This window comes from Aedes aegypti, chromosome 2 (genome assembly GCF_002204515.2).
Source record: "Aedes aegypti strain LVP_AGWG chromosome 2, AaegL5.0 Primary Assembly, whole genome shotgun sequence".
NCBI classification, from domain to species: Eukaryota; Metazoa; Arthropoda; class Insecta; order Diptera; family Culicidae; genus Aedes; species Aedes aegypti.
This window is the reverse complement of record NC_035108.1, coordinates 99,314,109-99,330,120: the sequence shown is the minus strand read 5'-3', so window position 1 is coordinate 99,330,120 and position 16,012 is coordinate 99,314,109. Positions and strand designations below refer to the sequence as shown.

The window sequence follows — 16,012 nt, the reverse complement described above, 5'->3', positions numbered from 1 at the left end:
ATATATATATATATATATATATATATATATATATATATATATATATATATATATAACAATGTTGACGAATATACACTTGATGGTTAAATTGATGGTAGAAAAAGTGCAAATGAATTCATACAAACATCGATAGGTTTCATTCATAACAAATCTACCTGTGAAAGATTGATCATGTGATCGTAATATTTTGCTTAGGGATCTCAATAAGTGCTGTAATGTTCAGTTTTAACATAGTTTTATTAGAGTGGTACGGAATTCTATAGTAATTCATAAAACAAATATATTCAATCAGCTTTGAAAATGTTACTCAGTAACTTTACGATTTTGCTAGCTTAATAATAAAATCATACTCAAGCTTTAACAAAAATATCAGGTCAATTGCATAAGTCTCCGATTACACCAAAAAAGGAGCCAAAAACGGTGATCCTCAGTGCATGCAGACTTGTTTGCTATTTATATCCAGCAGATCTCAAGTACTATGTTTCGTATAGCTTTGTTGTGTTCAAAACTTCTAAAAGCGCCAGCTCGAAAGACTTTTGATGCTAATCTTCCATCAAAAGGCGTTCGAGTTGGCGCTATTATTGAATTAAAAGAGCCACTGGGATTCAAAATCATGAAGTTTGAGCCGTCCCATGCCTTGTTTTGGTGCTGAAACTTAGTGGTTCCATATTACGGGTTTTCCGGTGGTCATTTCGGTACCCAAAAGGACCGTTATATCATATTTTTTTTTGGCAAAATACATTCAAACATAATAAATGAGTTGGACATAAGTCATTTGGTTTTTTGGCATCAATCCGAGTAATTTCATCGAATTGTCCAGATTGGGTACCTTCTGGGTCTTCAGGAACCGGTTCTGCATGGACCATACTGGACCGAGTTTTTCAAGGGATGTGCACCGGTAATTGGTTCCTTATTACAGAGTAATTTTATGACAAAATATCCATCAACCGAAAAGTACCGATGTCAATTACATACACAAAACTGCGATGGAAACTTACTTTTCGGATGTTCCGGGTTTCCGGAACCGGGTATATGATTTGAGAAACTAAATGATTTGAGAATCTCTATTTACATTCCACGATATGAGGACGGTTCAGATTACTTGGTTAGTTACAAAACTACAGGTTGTCAAAGTAATGGTATCTAAAGGGACTTTTTTTAGATGTAGCAGGTTCCCGGTGGCCACAGTGTCGCAATTCCGGATCTCCAGGAGGGTTTCTGAAACTAGACGTGTGTGCCCTTCATTTAAGCCCAACAGAACTAAGTTCGGTCAACACACTGATTTTTTCGAGCTGTTTGAATTTTTGGGTCGAAAACGACCCTAAGTCACAATTTGTAACTTTTATTTTATGGAAGCGCCCTAAGGGGCCATTCAAAACTTTTGTTTCCGCAAAAATAAATATATCCACAAAAAAATACCTAATTGTAGAAAACGTCAAATTGCCAGGTTATTTTAATCAAAAGTTACAATGATTTGAATTTTGAAATGCGTCGGAAACGACCCAAGGTCCTTACTAAGGTTAAGTTATATACCAAACTCCTTAAAAAAATTGGAAAAAAAATTGTTCTAGACCCCCCGACCGATTATTTTCGTTTTGGTCGCAAAAGAAAGAGGAAAACCATGGCTTTCTTGTGTCAACATTTCAGACATGCCGAATTTTTTGTTTTGAAATTGCTCTACGAAACACACCGTGGCTGGTTCGATTCGTCCAGTACAGTAGCAGAAATATGACTCCTAGATATTCCGGTTGTATTTGTTAATAGTCAAATGGCGCAATGAATTACTCAATTTTCATTATATCATATTCTTTAATAAAATAAGTAATCATTGAATTGATGTTCTTGTCCTGGGTCCAGGAATCGGCTCTAGGACATTTTGGAAGTACTTTTAGATGACCTTACCGAAACCCAAGTCCCTAATCACTAATTTGCCTTTTTGGGCTCATTATACTATAGGCCTTTTCACATGACGTTTCAAATCAGCTGATCCGGAAGCTCTTTGACAGCTCTTCTATGAAAATGCCAGGCCCGTGTTAGCCCGTGTTAGGCGGACCTGTCACATGAAAAGGCCTATTAAAGGGGCTTATATAGGGCTTGACAGCTGTGTAATGGCACTTTATTAGCACGCGCTGCGAATTTATCGAAGTCATTTCCTGGGACCAGAGATTGGCTCCAGAACATCCCGAAAGGCCATATTTTGTATAGAAATACTAAATATGCATCATGTCACATTGTTGACGAAAAATCTTGAATGCTGATTTGTCGCATAATATGATTCGCAATCATCGGGCTGATGCCTTTTCCAGAGTCCAGGAATCGGCTCCAGGACATATCGTGAATACGCGCAGGTAATTACTAAAAGAGAGTATACTCTAAGAGAGCCTCTCCTTTGCAGTTAGAATCATCAGATAGCATTGATTTTTCATAAGGGATCATCCATAAACCACGTGGTCATTCATGGGGGGATTGGGGGGGGGGGTGTCTGGCAAATGACTACGGTTCTTACAAATTTTGAAATTGTTGTATGTACAAATGACCACGAGAGGGGAGGGTGGTGGTCTGGAATCTTAAAAAACCGATTACGTGGTTAAAGGACAACCCCTAAGGACTTTTTTATTCTCCATTTACTTAACTTATTGAGCTCTTATTCGCCAGCTTGGGCATCACCAGAGCGAATTCAAATCAGACAGTTGTTCTTTTTTTTGTCTGCTTTATCGATTAAATCTATTTGGGGATTTTCCAGAGAGAGTCCAGAGAGAAGTTCATTATTCCTTGCCGTTGGTCGATCGTCATTAGAGCATGTTCGCTCAGAAGAGGGTCAGTTGTCAGTCCGCTTTCAGACGGCCATGGTGTTGGACGGGTGGAGCTCGTGTAGTTTTCAAGCGGACTGACAAAGAGTTTTTTTTTGTTGGGGGGGCTGGGAACCAAACCCATGACGATCCGCTTATGAAGCGAACGTGTAGCCAACTACGCCACGTTGCCCCTCTAACCCCTAAAGGCTTATCTGCATTCAACGATTTCTCTTCATCTTTGCTCTCTTTGCACTATTTCAAAAAACTGTTTCACTTTTCGTAACATGTACAGCATGGCAGATGAAGAATCACTATATCTTACTTCTTGAACAAGAAATATTACAGATTTATTTAAATTGGTGAAGATGTTAGCGAAAGAGAGGATCGATAAAGGGAAATCACTAATGTCAGTTAAGGCCTTATGGTGGCACAGTGTCGAGTTGATGGTTGCATATATGTAGAATCATGGATCTTGCTGAAATTTGGCATTTGTATGATTCACTAATTATAAGAGAAATAAAAACAAGAACAACATTGGTAACACAAATTAAAGTGAAATGGAACAAAACATGGAATATGCATCTGAATTTGTATGAATTTTGTGAATAATTTGTTTCGTCGTGCTATTTATGTCTGGTGTCTTCTTTGTAATATATTATAAATCAAAAGTGAGAAGATAAAGTGCTACTGTTTAATTTGTTTTCTAGAGTTGGATGCAAACAATATGATTAAATAGAGAGCTATCTTCAGTTGCGTTACTAATTGTATAGCGAGTTAGTCAACATATGATTGGTAACGTTACTGAAAATGTCCTGATGAAAACATGTACGGTAAAAGAGTACAATTGTGTATTGAAGCGTGTAGTTTATGAACATAAGCTGATTGAATAAAATGTTGTTTTTGAATTGAATTCCAGTTCCACCGAATTACAAAACTTCGAAAGCAGTCTAGCTCTCTAAAAACATGTCTACACTACAATAATTGCGAACAGACTACGGCTACCGAAGACAATTGAATGTATAATGTTTTATTGCGTACTCTAGCAGGACATGAATAAGCATACCATTTTGTACTAATCATGCAGTCTATTTTTTTTTCGAATATGTGTTCTTATAGCGTATATGCAAAGCATGTGCGTATATGTTTAAGTTTTACAAAACCTTTTTAATTTGTCTAATACCAATAAAAGCGTAACTGTCTTATATGCAAAAACATACAGATTCCTGAGTTATCGTTCCAGGAATTCCTTCAAAAATTCTTTCAGAAATCCGTTAATTGTTTTCGGCAAACAACTAAAAATTAATCTAGGCAGATTATAAAAGAAGGCTCCTTCATGAATTGTTGCCGGAATTCTTGAAACGATTCGTTCAAAACACACTGTTAATTTTTGAAGGTATATTTCTTAGCATAATACGTCTAATGATTCCATTTTTGTTACTTTACTCTTAAACTTCCATCCATGTCTCTGTACTCCTCTCTACTGTGCATTGCGTATTAAACTCTCGCGATGACGAACTAAAAACGTGCCGTAGCAACTTGGTGCAGGTCGTTAAGCCGGATGCCGTTAGGCCAAATGTCGTTAGGCCGAATGTCGTTAGGCCGAATGCCGTTAGGCCGAAGAGGCTATTAGGCCGAAACATTTGATCATTACTACTACTATTGCAAATGGCTAACACATTCTCAGTGTTTTTTACTTCTTTTAATCAAAGGCTAGAAAAAACATAGTTATCAGGGTTGGGAAAAATTTTGAAATTCAATCAAGCAAAGCAAATCAAATTCAGCGAAACCAGTGAAATTCACGCCCATCGCTGCTGTAGGCAAAAAGCCTTGAACATAGCAAAACACCTGTTGCTAAGGGCAATTCACAATTACTGTAAAAAAATGTTCTGTTTCCCGCATTTAGAGCCTTTAATGACACTTATGATTTAAAAAATCAGGCACCCAACATAGGCTACTTGATGAGATTCACGTTTTTGTACTACTGTACTGGGAAGAGCCACGTGATTTTCGCGAAATTCAAGCATACTACTATTATCATCCCCAGCACTGCTAGTTATATTTCACAGTGGTTATTGTGGGCTTCGAGGTAATCCTAACAACTAATAATCCATTCGACCAAAATTCATCCGGTGGCTTCTAGGTGATGCAAATTATCCTGACCTATCCCTGTTGTTTACCCATTCGGCCATGCAATTCATTAGATCTATCGGCCATTTTCGGCCTAACGGCATTCGGCCTAATGGTCTTCGGGATAGAACCCTTATGAAGACAATAATTTGTGATAATTATTGGCGCTTTCAAGTCTTCTTGAATGCATAAATATTCTGATATATTTATTATTTTCAATAATTGATTTTTTTATACATTTATTCTAGTGTCTTTTCTTTTTTAAGGCTGGTTTGCTACTGACAAGAAAAGGAATCGCCTATCTCGATGCGTGGAAAATTTCTTCCCAGAAATGATCCAGAAAATCACATTTTTCTGATCGCAGTACGCAGTTGACAAGAAATGTCATTTCAAATGGGGCTCTCTGTAGGAAATGTCTTGACCCATACAATCAAGGAATTTCTTTACTTTTCTTGAACGAAACAGCATACTTAGCTTTAACCTTTAAGGCTGGTTTGCTACTGACAAGAAAAGGAATCGCATATCTCGATGCGTGCAAAATTTCTTCCCAGAAATGGTCCAGAAAATCACATTTTTCTGATCGCAGTACGCAGTTGACAAGAAATGTCATTTCAAATGGGGCTCTCTGTAGGAAATGTCTTGACCCATACAATCAAGGAATTTCTTTACTTTTCTTGAGCGAAACAGCATACTTAGCTTTAACTGCAAATCATTATCATTACCATCGGACGTCGTTAAAAATCAACCCGGGAGCATCATGACAGCTGCAGTACAACGTCAATGTACCGAAAAATTTTGGTCCGTGGTACTGTCAAACTCAATGAAATCATGGAGTGTGCTCAAAATAGGGTGTAGATTAGAATTACACTTGATGAAAACAAAAAAAAGTTTTCAATTTTTGTTTGGCATGTGTAATATCATTATAAACCAGTGGTCACCAAGTTGCGACCATCGGGAAGATTTTGTACGGTCTGCGAGCGAGTTTTTATTAGTGATGTGAAGTGGTCCGCATGCTGTTCCTTATAGTAACCGATCCTATGTTTTTGAAATTATTTTTGAATACCTAGTCATTCAAACCAAAGCAAATTAGTCCGCGTTTTTCTATGCTAGATATTTATTATTTTCAGTCATTAATGGGAAATTGACTGTAGTTATCAGCTTGAAATCAGTCTGAGATCATTTCCGGCTTTTTATGAGTCGTTTGATATTGAACGGACCCAAGCCAAACGTCAAACCCTACCAGAAAGTGAGCTAACTTTTCGTGGCCATCACCGCTCGTAAAAAGCTGGATAGTTCATTCCGGCTTATTTGATTGAATAAAAGTGCCGCAAGCACAAAATTGCATGCAAAATTTCGAATAGAAAATATCAATGAATGAAAAAAGTGTTAATTTTGAGAAGAAAAATGAAAATGTGCATAATACAAACTATAATAATGACGTTTCTGCTTATCCTACCTAGCGCCGCAATACGGACGATCGTTTTCAAATAAGTCTATATTGATGTTTATTAAATCTGGAATCGAAATTTCAGCATGCCAAAAGGTTTTAACATCAATTCAAATTTCCAGATTGCTAGGCTACGCATTTTGTTGGCTTTCCTATGTTTTATGGACCTTAAAATTAAAGGAGGTATCCTACTCAGACAACCAGAAGTCGCATACAAGTTCACGTAATAACTCGTTTATTCATATAAATTACATCAAACCCGCAAAACACGTTGGATAAAATCGTCACATTGATGAGTTTCCTCGCATAAAACGCTTTTTTTCTGAGTTCATTTGTACATTTTGTTACATCCCGTACACTCGTACAAGGCTGTCAATTCAACAAGTGTTACCATAAGTTAAGTCGCATAAGATCACAGGTTAGTTCGGTAGAAAAAATGTTCACTCGCACTGTATGCTATTATTCATCACATAATATATGCACGTATATCGCCTCCACTTTTGTACGTAGAATGCCTTTTCGCGACATCTTATAAGTGAAATTTTGCACATAAAAAGCCTCCAGGTGATTTCGTTATACAGTCGCCTCTCCACATCTCGATATCGAAGGGACCATCGAGATAGGGAGAGATCGAGACATAGAACAAATTTTTAACGAATACTAGATTGAAAATCACCCCGTTGCCAGGAAAATCAAAAACAAACAGATGTCATTTCGTCGTCACAAATTGTTTTGAATCTCTAAAATCTAGTCTAGTAACCTTTGATAATGGGCATATCGACATACGGAGAGAAAATTGGGAACGAAAATCACATCGAGATATGGAGATATCGAGATAAGGAGGATTTCGAGATATGGAGAGTGAAAATGTATGCAGAGTGAAGGGACCGAAAAAATCATCGACATAGGGAGAGATATCGAGATGTAGAACATCGAGATGTGGAGAGTCGACTGTACGTACATTTTGGTTGTCTGGGTAGTCTTGTAAGAGTTCCCGGAACCCTCCGAAATTTAAATTTAAATTAATGGTAATTCAATTTAAATTAATGTTAATCTAAATGACCCTGAGAAAAGTTTTAAAGAACTCATCCATCTGTTCATAGAAACAATCGATGTGAGTAATTTTTAAACGGTTTTGAGTAAATTAGTCACAAACTGTTATAAAATAAATCCCCTTTTTAACAATTTTTCGCTGTGTACAATATACATCCCCTCAATTTTGCATGCAATCAAATTGCGTTAAAAAACTAGGTAGTTTTTATTATTTCCCACAAGAATAAAAATGAGAAAAATGATACACCGTTTCATTCAATTAAGTATTCAAGACGTTTTTGTACCAGTGTAGAATCGACTCATGGTTAAATCACTAATTTGTCTTTCCAAATAACGGAACGATGTCGTTGTGTTATGTTGTGAATCCTGGAATTCAACGATCTAAAAGTGAAAATACGAGTTGACCTAAAGCGGATTTCGACCGAGAAACACATAGGATTGTTAGAATAAGTTTATTCACTTTTCTAACTTGTCTGTTTGAATAAGTTCTCGAGATTTTTATACAATACAAGTCATGCACAAATTACGACACGCTCCAAAGGGGGGAGGGGTCAGACATAGCGTGACAAGCCTCACAAGGTGAGGTCTCATGCATAAATTGTGACAAGTTGTCGTTAAAGTCCCAATTTAGCGTGACACAATTTGTGTACCAAGCCTTTTTTAGCACATCAAGAGTATCCACAAATTCAGTTAGGCTGTATTGTAAGTATAACGCAGAACCGAGAAAAAAACTAATCATCTAATTGCGCCCGATAATTTTACTCCGTCAAGCCATGAAACATGTTCGTTAAAAACAATTTACAGTCATCTCTCCCTTACTCGATATTGAAGGGACCATCGAATTAGGGAAGTATCGAGTTAAAGAACACAAAAGCAGTGCAACTGCGTTCCAAGGGACCATCGAGTTAGCCATGAAAACCAACTTTTACTATGGTTCTCTAATTCGATATCGAGATACGGTATATCTAGTAAGGGAGAGTTAACTGTACTACTGATTATCACTTTATAGAACAATACTCCTCATGAAATTATTTCCTGAAAAACATAATACCAATAAGTCATTCAATCCTTACCGAATGAATTGATGCACCAAAGAACTAATGGTGCTGAAACTTGATGATTTTATTAAATTTATTTTCGTTGGAAGAAGAAAATATCGGACTCGCCCTTATTCAATATCATTCCATTCGTTGTTTTGCTTCCGTCAACAACGAAACAAAATCCCGATCTGCCATAGTGAAAAATCGTGCCGGCAGCGGTGGATGGCCCCATTGTTTACGTTGAAAGTAGGTACGTGAAAATTGCGTTATCTGTTGTCGTTTTCGTTTTTAGGAACTGGGTCGGTGATCAACACATAAACAAACAAACGTCAAGCAAATTGTAATTCGGTCGAACCTGAATCGGGTTGGGGTTGAAACTGTGATTCAGAACGGGTTGCGCCAGTTCCAACCTGGGTTCAAAAACGAATTCGACATGTCACTTCGCGGGGGGGTTGAATCGGTTCCAGGAGCGTTTGACGTTGGACCACGGCAAAGGAGCTGGAAGAAAACTGGGACCGAAGAACAAAAAGACGGAGGGAAAGGTGAAGCGGATGATTAAGGCAAACCCCAACGTCTCAAGCCATGATTTGGCTAAAAAGATCGGTATGCCGCAGAGCTACGTCCAGAATGCAAGGAAGAGAGCTGGACTACATACATACAAGGTATAGAACTTCCCAATCCGCGATGAGCGGCAACAATCGACGGCTAAAACTCGGGCACGGAAGCTCTACGAGAAGATGCCGCCAAAATATGGCTGCTGTGTGATGGACGACGAAACGTATATTAAAGCCGATTTTAAGCAAATTCCGGGGTTGGAGTTTTTCACTGGTAAGAGCAAGTTCAATGTGGACGACAAATTAAAGAAGAAGAAAATGTCGAAGTTCACCTCCAAATATCTCATTTGACTGAGACTGAGGAGTGAGCCTTGCCGTTCTTGCAGCAGCACGACGAAGCTCCGATTTTTTGGCCAGATTTCGCATCATGCCACTATTCTAAAAGTGTCCTGGAGCGGTATGAGGCCAATTCTGTCCATTTTGTTCCAATGGACATGAATCCGCCAAACTGTCCGGAGCTGCGCCCGGTGGAGCAGTACTGGGCAATAATGAAGCGGGATCTTCGGAAGAGCAAGAATATAGTCAAGAACGAGAACACGCTCAAAAAAGAATTCTGGAAAACGTGAACTGTCAAAAATACACCATGAACTACCACCAATGGTCACATAAATATGATCTAGTTCACGGTGTATTTTTGCTTGTTGACGAGTTCACGTCTGCTGTTCACGGATACGAGAACGGATTTTTTTTCTGTGAAGGACATGAAAATGAAAAAAAACTGAGAAACTGGTACCGGATGACACTGTAAGGACTTTGATGGAGGGCATCAAGCGAAAATGCCTTCAATTTTACACTCAAGGCTCCATCGATTAACTTTTCTTTTGATTTTTGAAGTAAATATCTGTATAAAACTACCTTAATATCACAGACTGTGTCACAGAAATGTCTGTGCTAACATTTTGGTTCGATTCTAAACATTATAAGAAAATTGGCATGACATTTTCGGTGTCGCAATAATTACGTGTTCGCCCTTTATACTCTATTTTTTAGGGAACTGAAGTTCTAAAAACTGTAGAAGAGTTCATAATAAGCTGAGAAGTAGGCTCTGTTCCGTAAAATACCGCCAGAAAGGAGAAAATACTCATTATTTATGAATAATGGGTAACATGATCTAATCATTTTGTAGGAATTAATCAAGGAAAGTCTTGCAGAAATGTTTACGACAGTTTAGCCAAGAACTACAACAGAGTGTGCTTAGGGGGTTCTGTAGGAATTGTTTAACAGATCGTCAACGGATTCTTCCAGGAATGCCTTGAGAAATAATTCATCGCCAGCAGCACTACGCTAATGCTGTGTATGACAAGCGGGCTTTGTTCAAGATGCGTATACTCATCACACGATGCTAACGGTCTTGGGTTAATCCATGAATTGTTTCAATGATATCTTTGAAATTTCTTGATAGTTCTCCATACATATTCCAGTAATTTGCCAAGAAATACTTCTAAAAATGCTGATGGTATTTTATCCAAGAAGATCTAAATCTGGCTGTAGAAATTCTGTAGGAATGAGTCACTTCGTGTTGAATCATGGGTAGGACGATCTTTTGACTATCCTATCCAGGTATTTTGTCTGTAGGACATGTCGTACCTGTCGTACTCACTTTCCTCGTCACTGTAAACAGTCTGAGTTTCAAAATTATGGGTGTTTCAAATTTTCTGGTGGAATTTGGCAACTCCCGTTTAAGCTGTTTTCATCACTGTAATGCTACGATACATTCTACGATTCAGCACGAAACTATAAGATGAGTATTAAAACGTCCATTAGACAATAAAAAAATGTGTGCAAATCAGGGTTCGCAGACAAGTTGTGATCCCCATTAGTTTATTGGTTTTCATTTGAAAATTGTATTACAGATCGGCCCCGTTAAGCTTTAGGGCGTTTGGGCCTACCAAATAAAGGAATTGAAAAAAAAAAAAAAAAAAAAACGTCCATTAAAAAGCTAATCAATGATAAATGCAAGTGTTCGTAATATAGTGCATACTCTAAAGGGCCTACAAAGCTAGATATGATAGGAATGAAACTGAGATCAATATCAAAATAATAAATAATAGGAACTACGATTTAAGAAGACATCAGAGATTTTTTGTTCATCTCTAAAGAACAATGATTACGTTAAATATATTATTTCCGAATACCGTTGCTCATTTCATTGTTCCACCATATGTTTTGGTCATAGCATTTGCTAACAGATATTTTTAAGACATAAGGGGCGATAGATTACAACAAATAAAACTAATCGAATAAAACAATAGCCAGCGAAACATGGTGGTGAGTTTTACAATTTACAGTCAACACAAAGCTTTTGGGTGGGTGCAGTTTGCTTTTCCTAATCACAGCTTCAATCGCTAATTGTATGTACAAATAATGGCAAACCGAATCGTAGAGGTTTGGGAACAACTAAAACCAAAAACAAGTAACCGTTCTACCAATCAATCAATTTCGAAAACTAAACAGCGTCCAGACAGTATACAATAATGTCGTTTTCGTTTTCATTCCTAGGTTGGGACTGGATTGGCAATGCATGCGTGGACAGTTTAACATCAGGTAATTTTCAATACGAGCTAACTTGAATCGGGTTAGGGTTGGAAACTGTAGTTCAGGTTGGGTTTCGTCAGTTCAAACCTAGGTTTGAAAACGAGTTCGACATGATATAGGTACATAGTATACAGAGAACTAAAGTACGCATTTACTTAAAATATCGGACAGGACGGGCAATTTAGGGGCATTGGTAGTAGAGGTGTAAAAATATCAGAAAATTTTCCATACTGTTTCTTCTTTTGCATGAGTGCTGCAGTATTGGTAGGCTGAAGTAGTAGTAGACAATAACTTTTTTTTTGGTTTAGACGTAAATTATCTGCTTGGCTGATGGGTAATTGTTTTACTTTTGGATTGGTTCGTTTGCTTCTTCCTCCAAATTACTGACAATGATACTCTCTTTTCTCAAATGGAACAATATTTGCTAATGGCTTGCATCAAATTTTCTGTTATTTTATGAGGGCGCTCTCCTTTCTTTTTTTGCTTTTTTGTTCTTTTTTTTGTTTTGAGGTTGGCCGTGATTTGCATTTTTGTTTAGTTTCTGGCTGCAATTTGGAAACGGAGAAAAAAGAGAGAAAAAATGGAAAATAGAATGAAGATAAGAAACGTGTTTTTTTTTTGTTTCTAATGTGAATCTGAATAATTTGTAACTTGAATTGTTATGTTATTGAAATATATACTTTTCTGTGAACTACACCGAATGTCAATGGGAGCACACCATGTATCTTTCCATATATCGTAACCGACGTCGATTATTATCGAATCAAGACTATTATTGAAAATATACTTAGGAAAAAGTAAAGACAAATGAATGCAGAAAAACCGATACAAAAAACCCTATATCTAAAGAATGACTGAAGTGCAGTGAAGAATCATCAGGCTCGATTAGGGCAAATATTTCGGTCCATTGCTGACTTGCCTAACGAATCTACACCGTACATTTAAGCGTCTAGTCCTCAAACACTTTTCAATTAGTTCATACATTGGTAAACGACTGTTTTGTGACATGTCAACATCTACGGTCAGGTATACCTAAGAAAGCCAAAATAGTCTGGGTCTTTTTACGAACCATATCAAAACGGTGAAAACTTTGGGTAAAACGTAATGTAAACTGGTATCTTAGCTTTACCCGTATTGGGCTTCATTCTATCTAATATACTGTTCAATTTGGTATCCGAATCATTAGTCGAGTACTAAAATAGTTCTAATATGTCGCCTACATGAAGTTTGCTGTTAAATAAAAGAGTTTATGGAATATTTCGATTAATTAGTACATCTGTGTGAAAGGATCAAAAAGACACTTCAGTTGTGAACAAATAAGCAACGCAAAACACGAAATCCGTGAACCTTAAGCTTACAAGTGAGATCCATTCAGTATCAGGAGATTTGTTTGGGGAAGAAAGCTAATATAATTCCCTAGCGGAGAAAACGTGTTATCGAGTTGTATGTATAAAAAGGTAGTCGAGTATAGCTGAGGTTTGTCGTGAGGTCCAAATCTGATCAGGATTTGGATTGGAATTTTTAGTTTGGCTCACTTGTTGGTAGCTTGTGTGATAGTTTTGTGCTTACAAATCAAACGGCAATCCTATTAACACAGTTTCAATACTCTATGCGGTTTACTTACCTACAATGATTGCAAGTATAACAAGGCCAATGACACCCATTATTATCATCATCTACAATGAGAAAAAATAATAGTAATATAGATTAGTTTGTAAGCAGGGCGCCTCGATATACGGTTTGTCACAAATGCCCATAGGAGATCCTGACCAGTGGATTACAGCAAAGTTTTCTCTCAATAAGCACGTATTTTCTTACAAAATTTGTTATCTTTTTTTAACTAGTTAGTAGTTAAAATACCAAAAATTATAAAAAATGACAACATTGATTTTGTTTTGATTGTGCTATAGTTTCTTGACTAAAGGAAGAATTTAGAACTTTTTGACATCAATCAAGCTTTTGATCCATTCTTCAAATGAAAAAAAAAATGATTTGGTTTGGATTTGAATTGGATTTGGATTGGATTTGGATTGGATTTGGATTGGATTTGGATTGGATTTGGATTGGATTTGGATTGGATTTGGATTGGATTTGGATTGGATTTGGATTGGATTTGGATTGGATTTGGATTGGATTTGGATTGGATTTGGATTGGATTTGGATTGGATTTGGGTTGGATTTGGATTGGATTTGGATTGGATTTGGATTGGATTTGGATTGGATTTGGATTGGATTTGGATTGGATTTGGATTGGATTTGGATTGGATTTGGATTGGATTTGGATTGGATTTGGATTGGATTGGATTTGGATTGGATTTGGATTGGATTTGAATTGGATTTGAATTGGATTTGAATTGGATTTGAATTGGATTTGGAATGGATTGGATAAAATTTGAATAATTAGACATAAATCAAGTAAGGAATCAAAATTTCATCAAGCAGAAATATTAGAAGGTGCTGGGAGATCAACAAGAGCATTATTTGCTATTTTTAATAAAGGGTGATTTTTTCGTAATGATTTAGACATAAGTTAATTTATCGGATTTGGATTTTATTTAATTCAGACTGAGCCAGATTTGAATTAAGCCGATTTTTCATCAAATTCCACAAATAAGTTTGTAAGGAAAATTTGTGATTAATTTTAGTAAAAGTTGCAGTTAATTAAACGTAAATATATCACAAATGTATTGATTGATCACACAAATTGTCACCTTAAACCATCAAATTACTTGTACCGTAAAACGGGGTAACTTTGATAGCTTTTCGAAGAAAACTTGAATATTTATGCAAAGTACTGGCATCCTAGCTATCGATTGCAGATGATAGATTGCCAAAAGATTTATTTTGAATGGATATATAATTTTTTGTATAATCGAAAGTCTGTTTTTTGTTTTGTGGTTACTTTGATAATAGAGTATAAATCTAACAAAATTGAATGAATTACGTAACAATTTGCATACCTCTAGGCCATAGCTTCCCAAACTTTTTGGTTGCGCGACCCACCTATCCAACAAGCGTATTCTTTGCGACCCACCAGTGAAAAATTGTACAGAAACAAGTTTTGTACTGAAGCTTCTGAGGTCACTTATTACTATGATGGGAATGAGATTTGATCACAATATCACAATACCACACATAATTGACATTGACATGCACTATGTTTGATTAAAAAAACAGTGAATAAAATCATTTATTTTACTTTTGTACTTGCAACTGCTCGTTACAAGATTTCTGTCTCAATATAGAAAATTCTTTTAACAACACTAAGGATTGATTGAATGTCTCGACATCAATCAAATTGCCATATAGAACTGATTATATTCTAGCATATTTTTTTTTTCAATTAAGTCACACCTCCATGAGTCGATGTTCCATTGCTCAATATTGACTCACGGAACTACACGGAATCAATATTTCGATTATAATCGAAGTTGCATGCACCACCAATTCGACCTTGAAAGTTTGAAAATATTTTGTTGGAGAAAATGGAATACTTTCAAGTTTAAGGATTGTTTTACAAACTCAATCCAAGAAAAGATAATTTCGCAGCTAAAATTGTAGGTATGTGATTTTTTTTTCGACAGAATATTTTTTATCCTTCTAACCACAAATTCTTAGACCGAATGCTGAACGTTTTCGTAGAAATATCGGAGAAGCATGCAGGTTTGATGATAATAGAGATTTTGAAACCGTGAACCATATTGAAAATTAAAAAAAAAAACCTGAGTACTATAATGTTCATCACATTCGATATTTCCATGGGCCAATATTCTCTTCGACTCATGGAAGTTCGAGTATGGCTTATTAAGAAAGAACGATTAAAGAAGGCTGTATTGGCGACGTTCTTCTCAGCCTTAGACCTTAACCTCAGAATAATATAGATAGTGCCAACTGACTGAATTCCTGATCATTGGAAAAAACTTGTTTTGTCATAAAGTAAGAATTTAAGTTTAAGGAAACATAGAAAAAAGCTTTGGAAATAAATTCGTACTTTGGAATTTTTTCGCGACCCACCAAAGACTAGCTCACGACCCCCCTGGGGGTCGCGACCCACAGTTTGGGAAACTATGCTCTAGGCGTTTAAAGCTATATGGAAATTTTTGATTTAGATCACAAAAATGGGCCCAGTTTGTAAAAATGGTTTACGCTAAGAGATTTAAGACCGAATTCATGTTCTACTATAACTAGGCTGTCAAGGATAAGTGACGAACTCATTATGACTTCGTCTAATAGTGTAGTGCAGATTATTTGTAAGCGCTGCAAAAATGCTAAAATCTTATAAATTTTCAATATTTGCATATAAATCCTCAAATGCACTTGATTCCAACGAAAATAGCTTTGACATGAAGTGTCATACTAATACTTTTTACTTTTGCATTCGTTTTGATAACTGATTAACAGAAA

The 16,012-nt window shown here is 36.5% G+C and overlaps 1 protein-coding gene across 6 annotated transcripts in view; it reads right to left on the bottom strand.

Moving 5' to 3' along the window:
* LOC110675820 (vesicle-associated membrane protein 2) overlaps positions 1-16,012 on the bottom strand; it is a 65,046-nt gene that overhangs the window by 3,945 nt on the left and 45,089 nt on the right. For 4 of the 6 annotated variants that reach the window (XM_021841676.1, XM_021841674.1, XM_021841675.1 and 1 more), the window contains one exon: positions 13,233-13,284. In XM_021841676.1, the coding sequence (XP_021697368.1) occupies positions 13,233-13,284 (52 nt within the window). Of the gene's footprint in view, positions 1-11,839; positions 12,154-13,232; positions 13,285-16,012 lie in introns of all 6 variants that reach the window. The other 2 variants (XR_002499823.1, XR_002499824.1) reach the window with 1 other exon arrangement.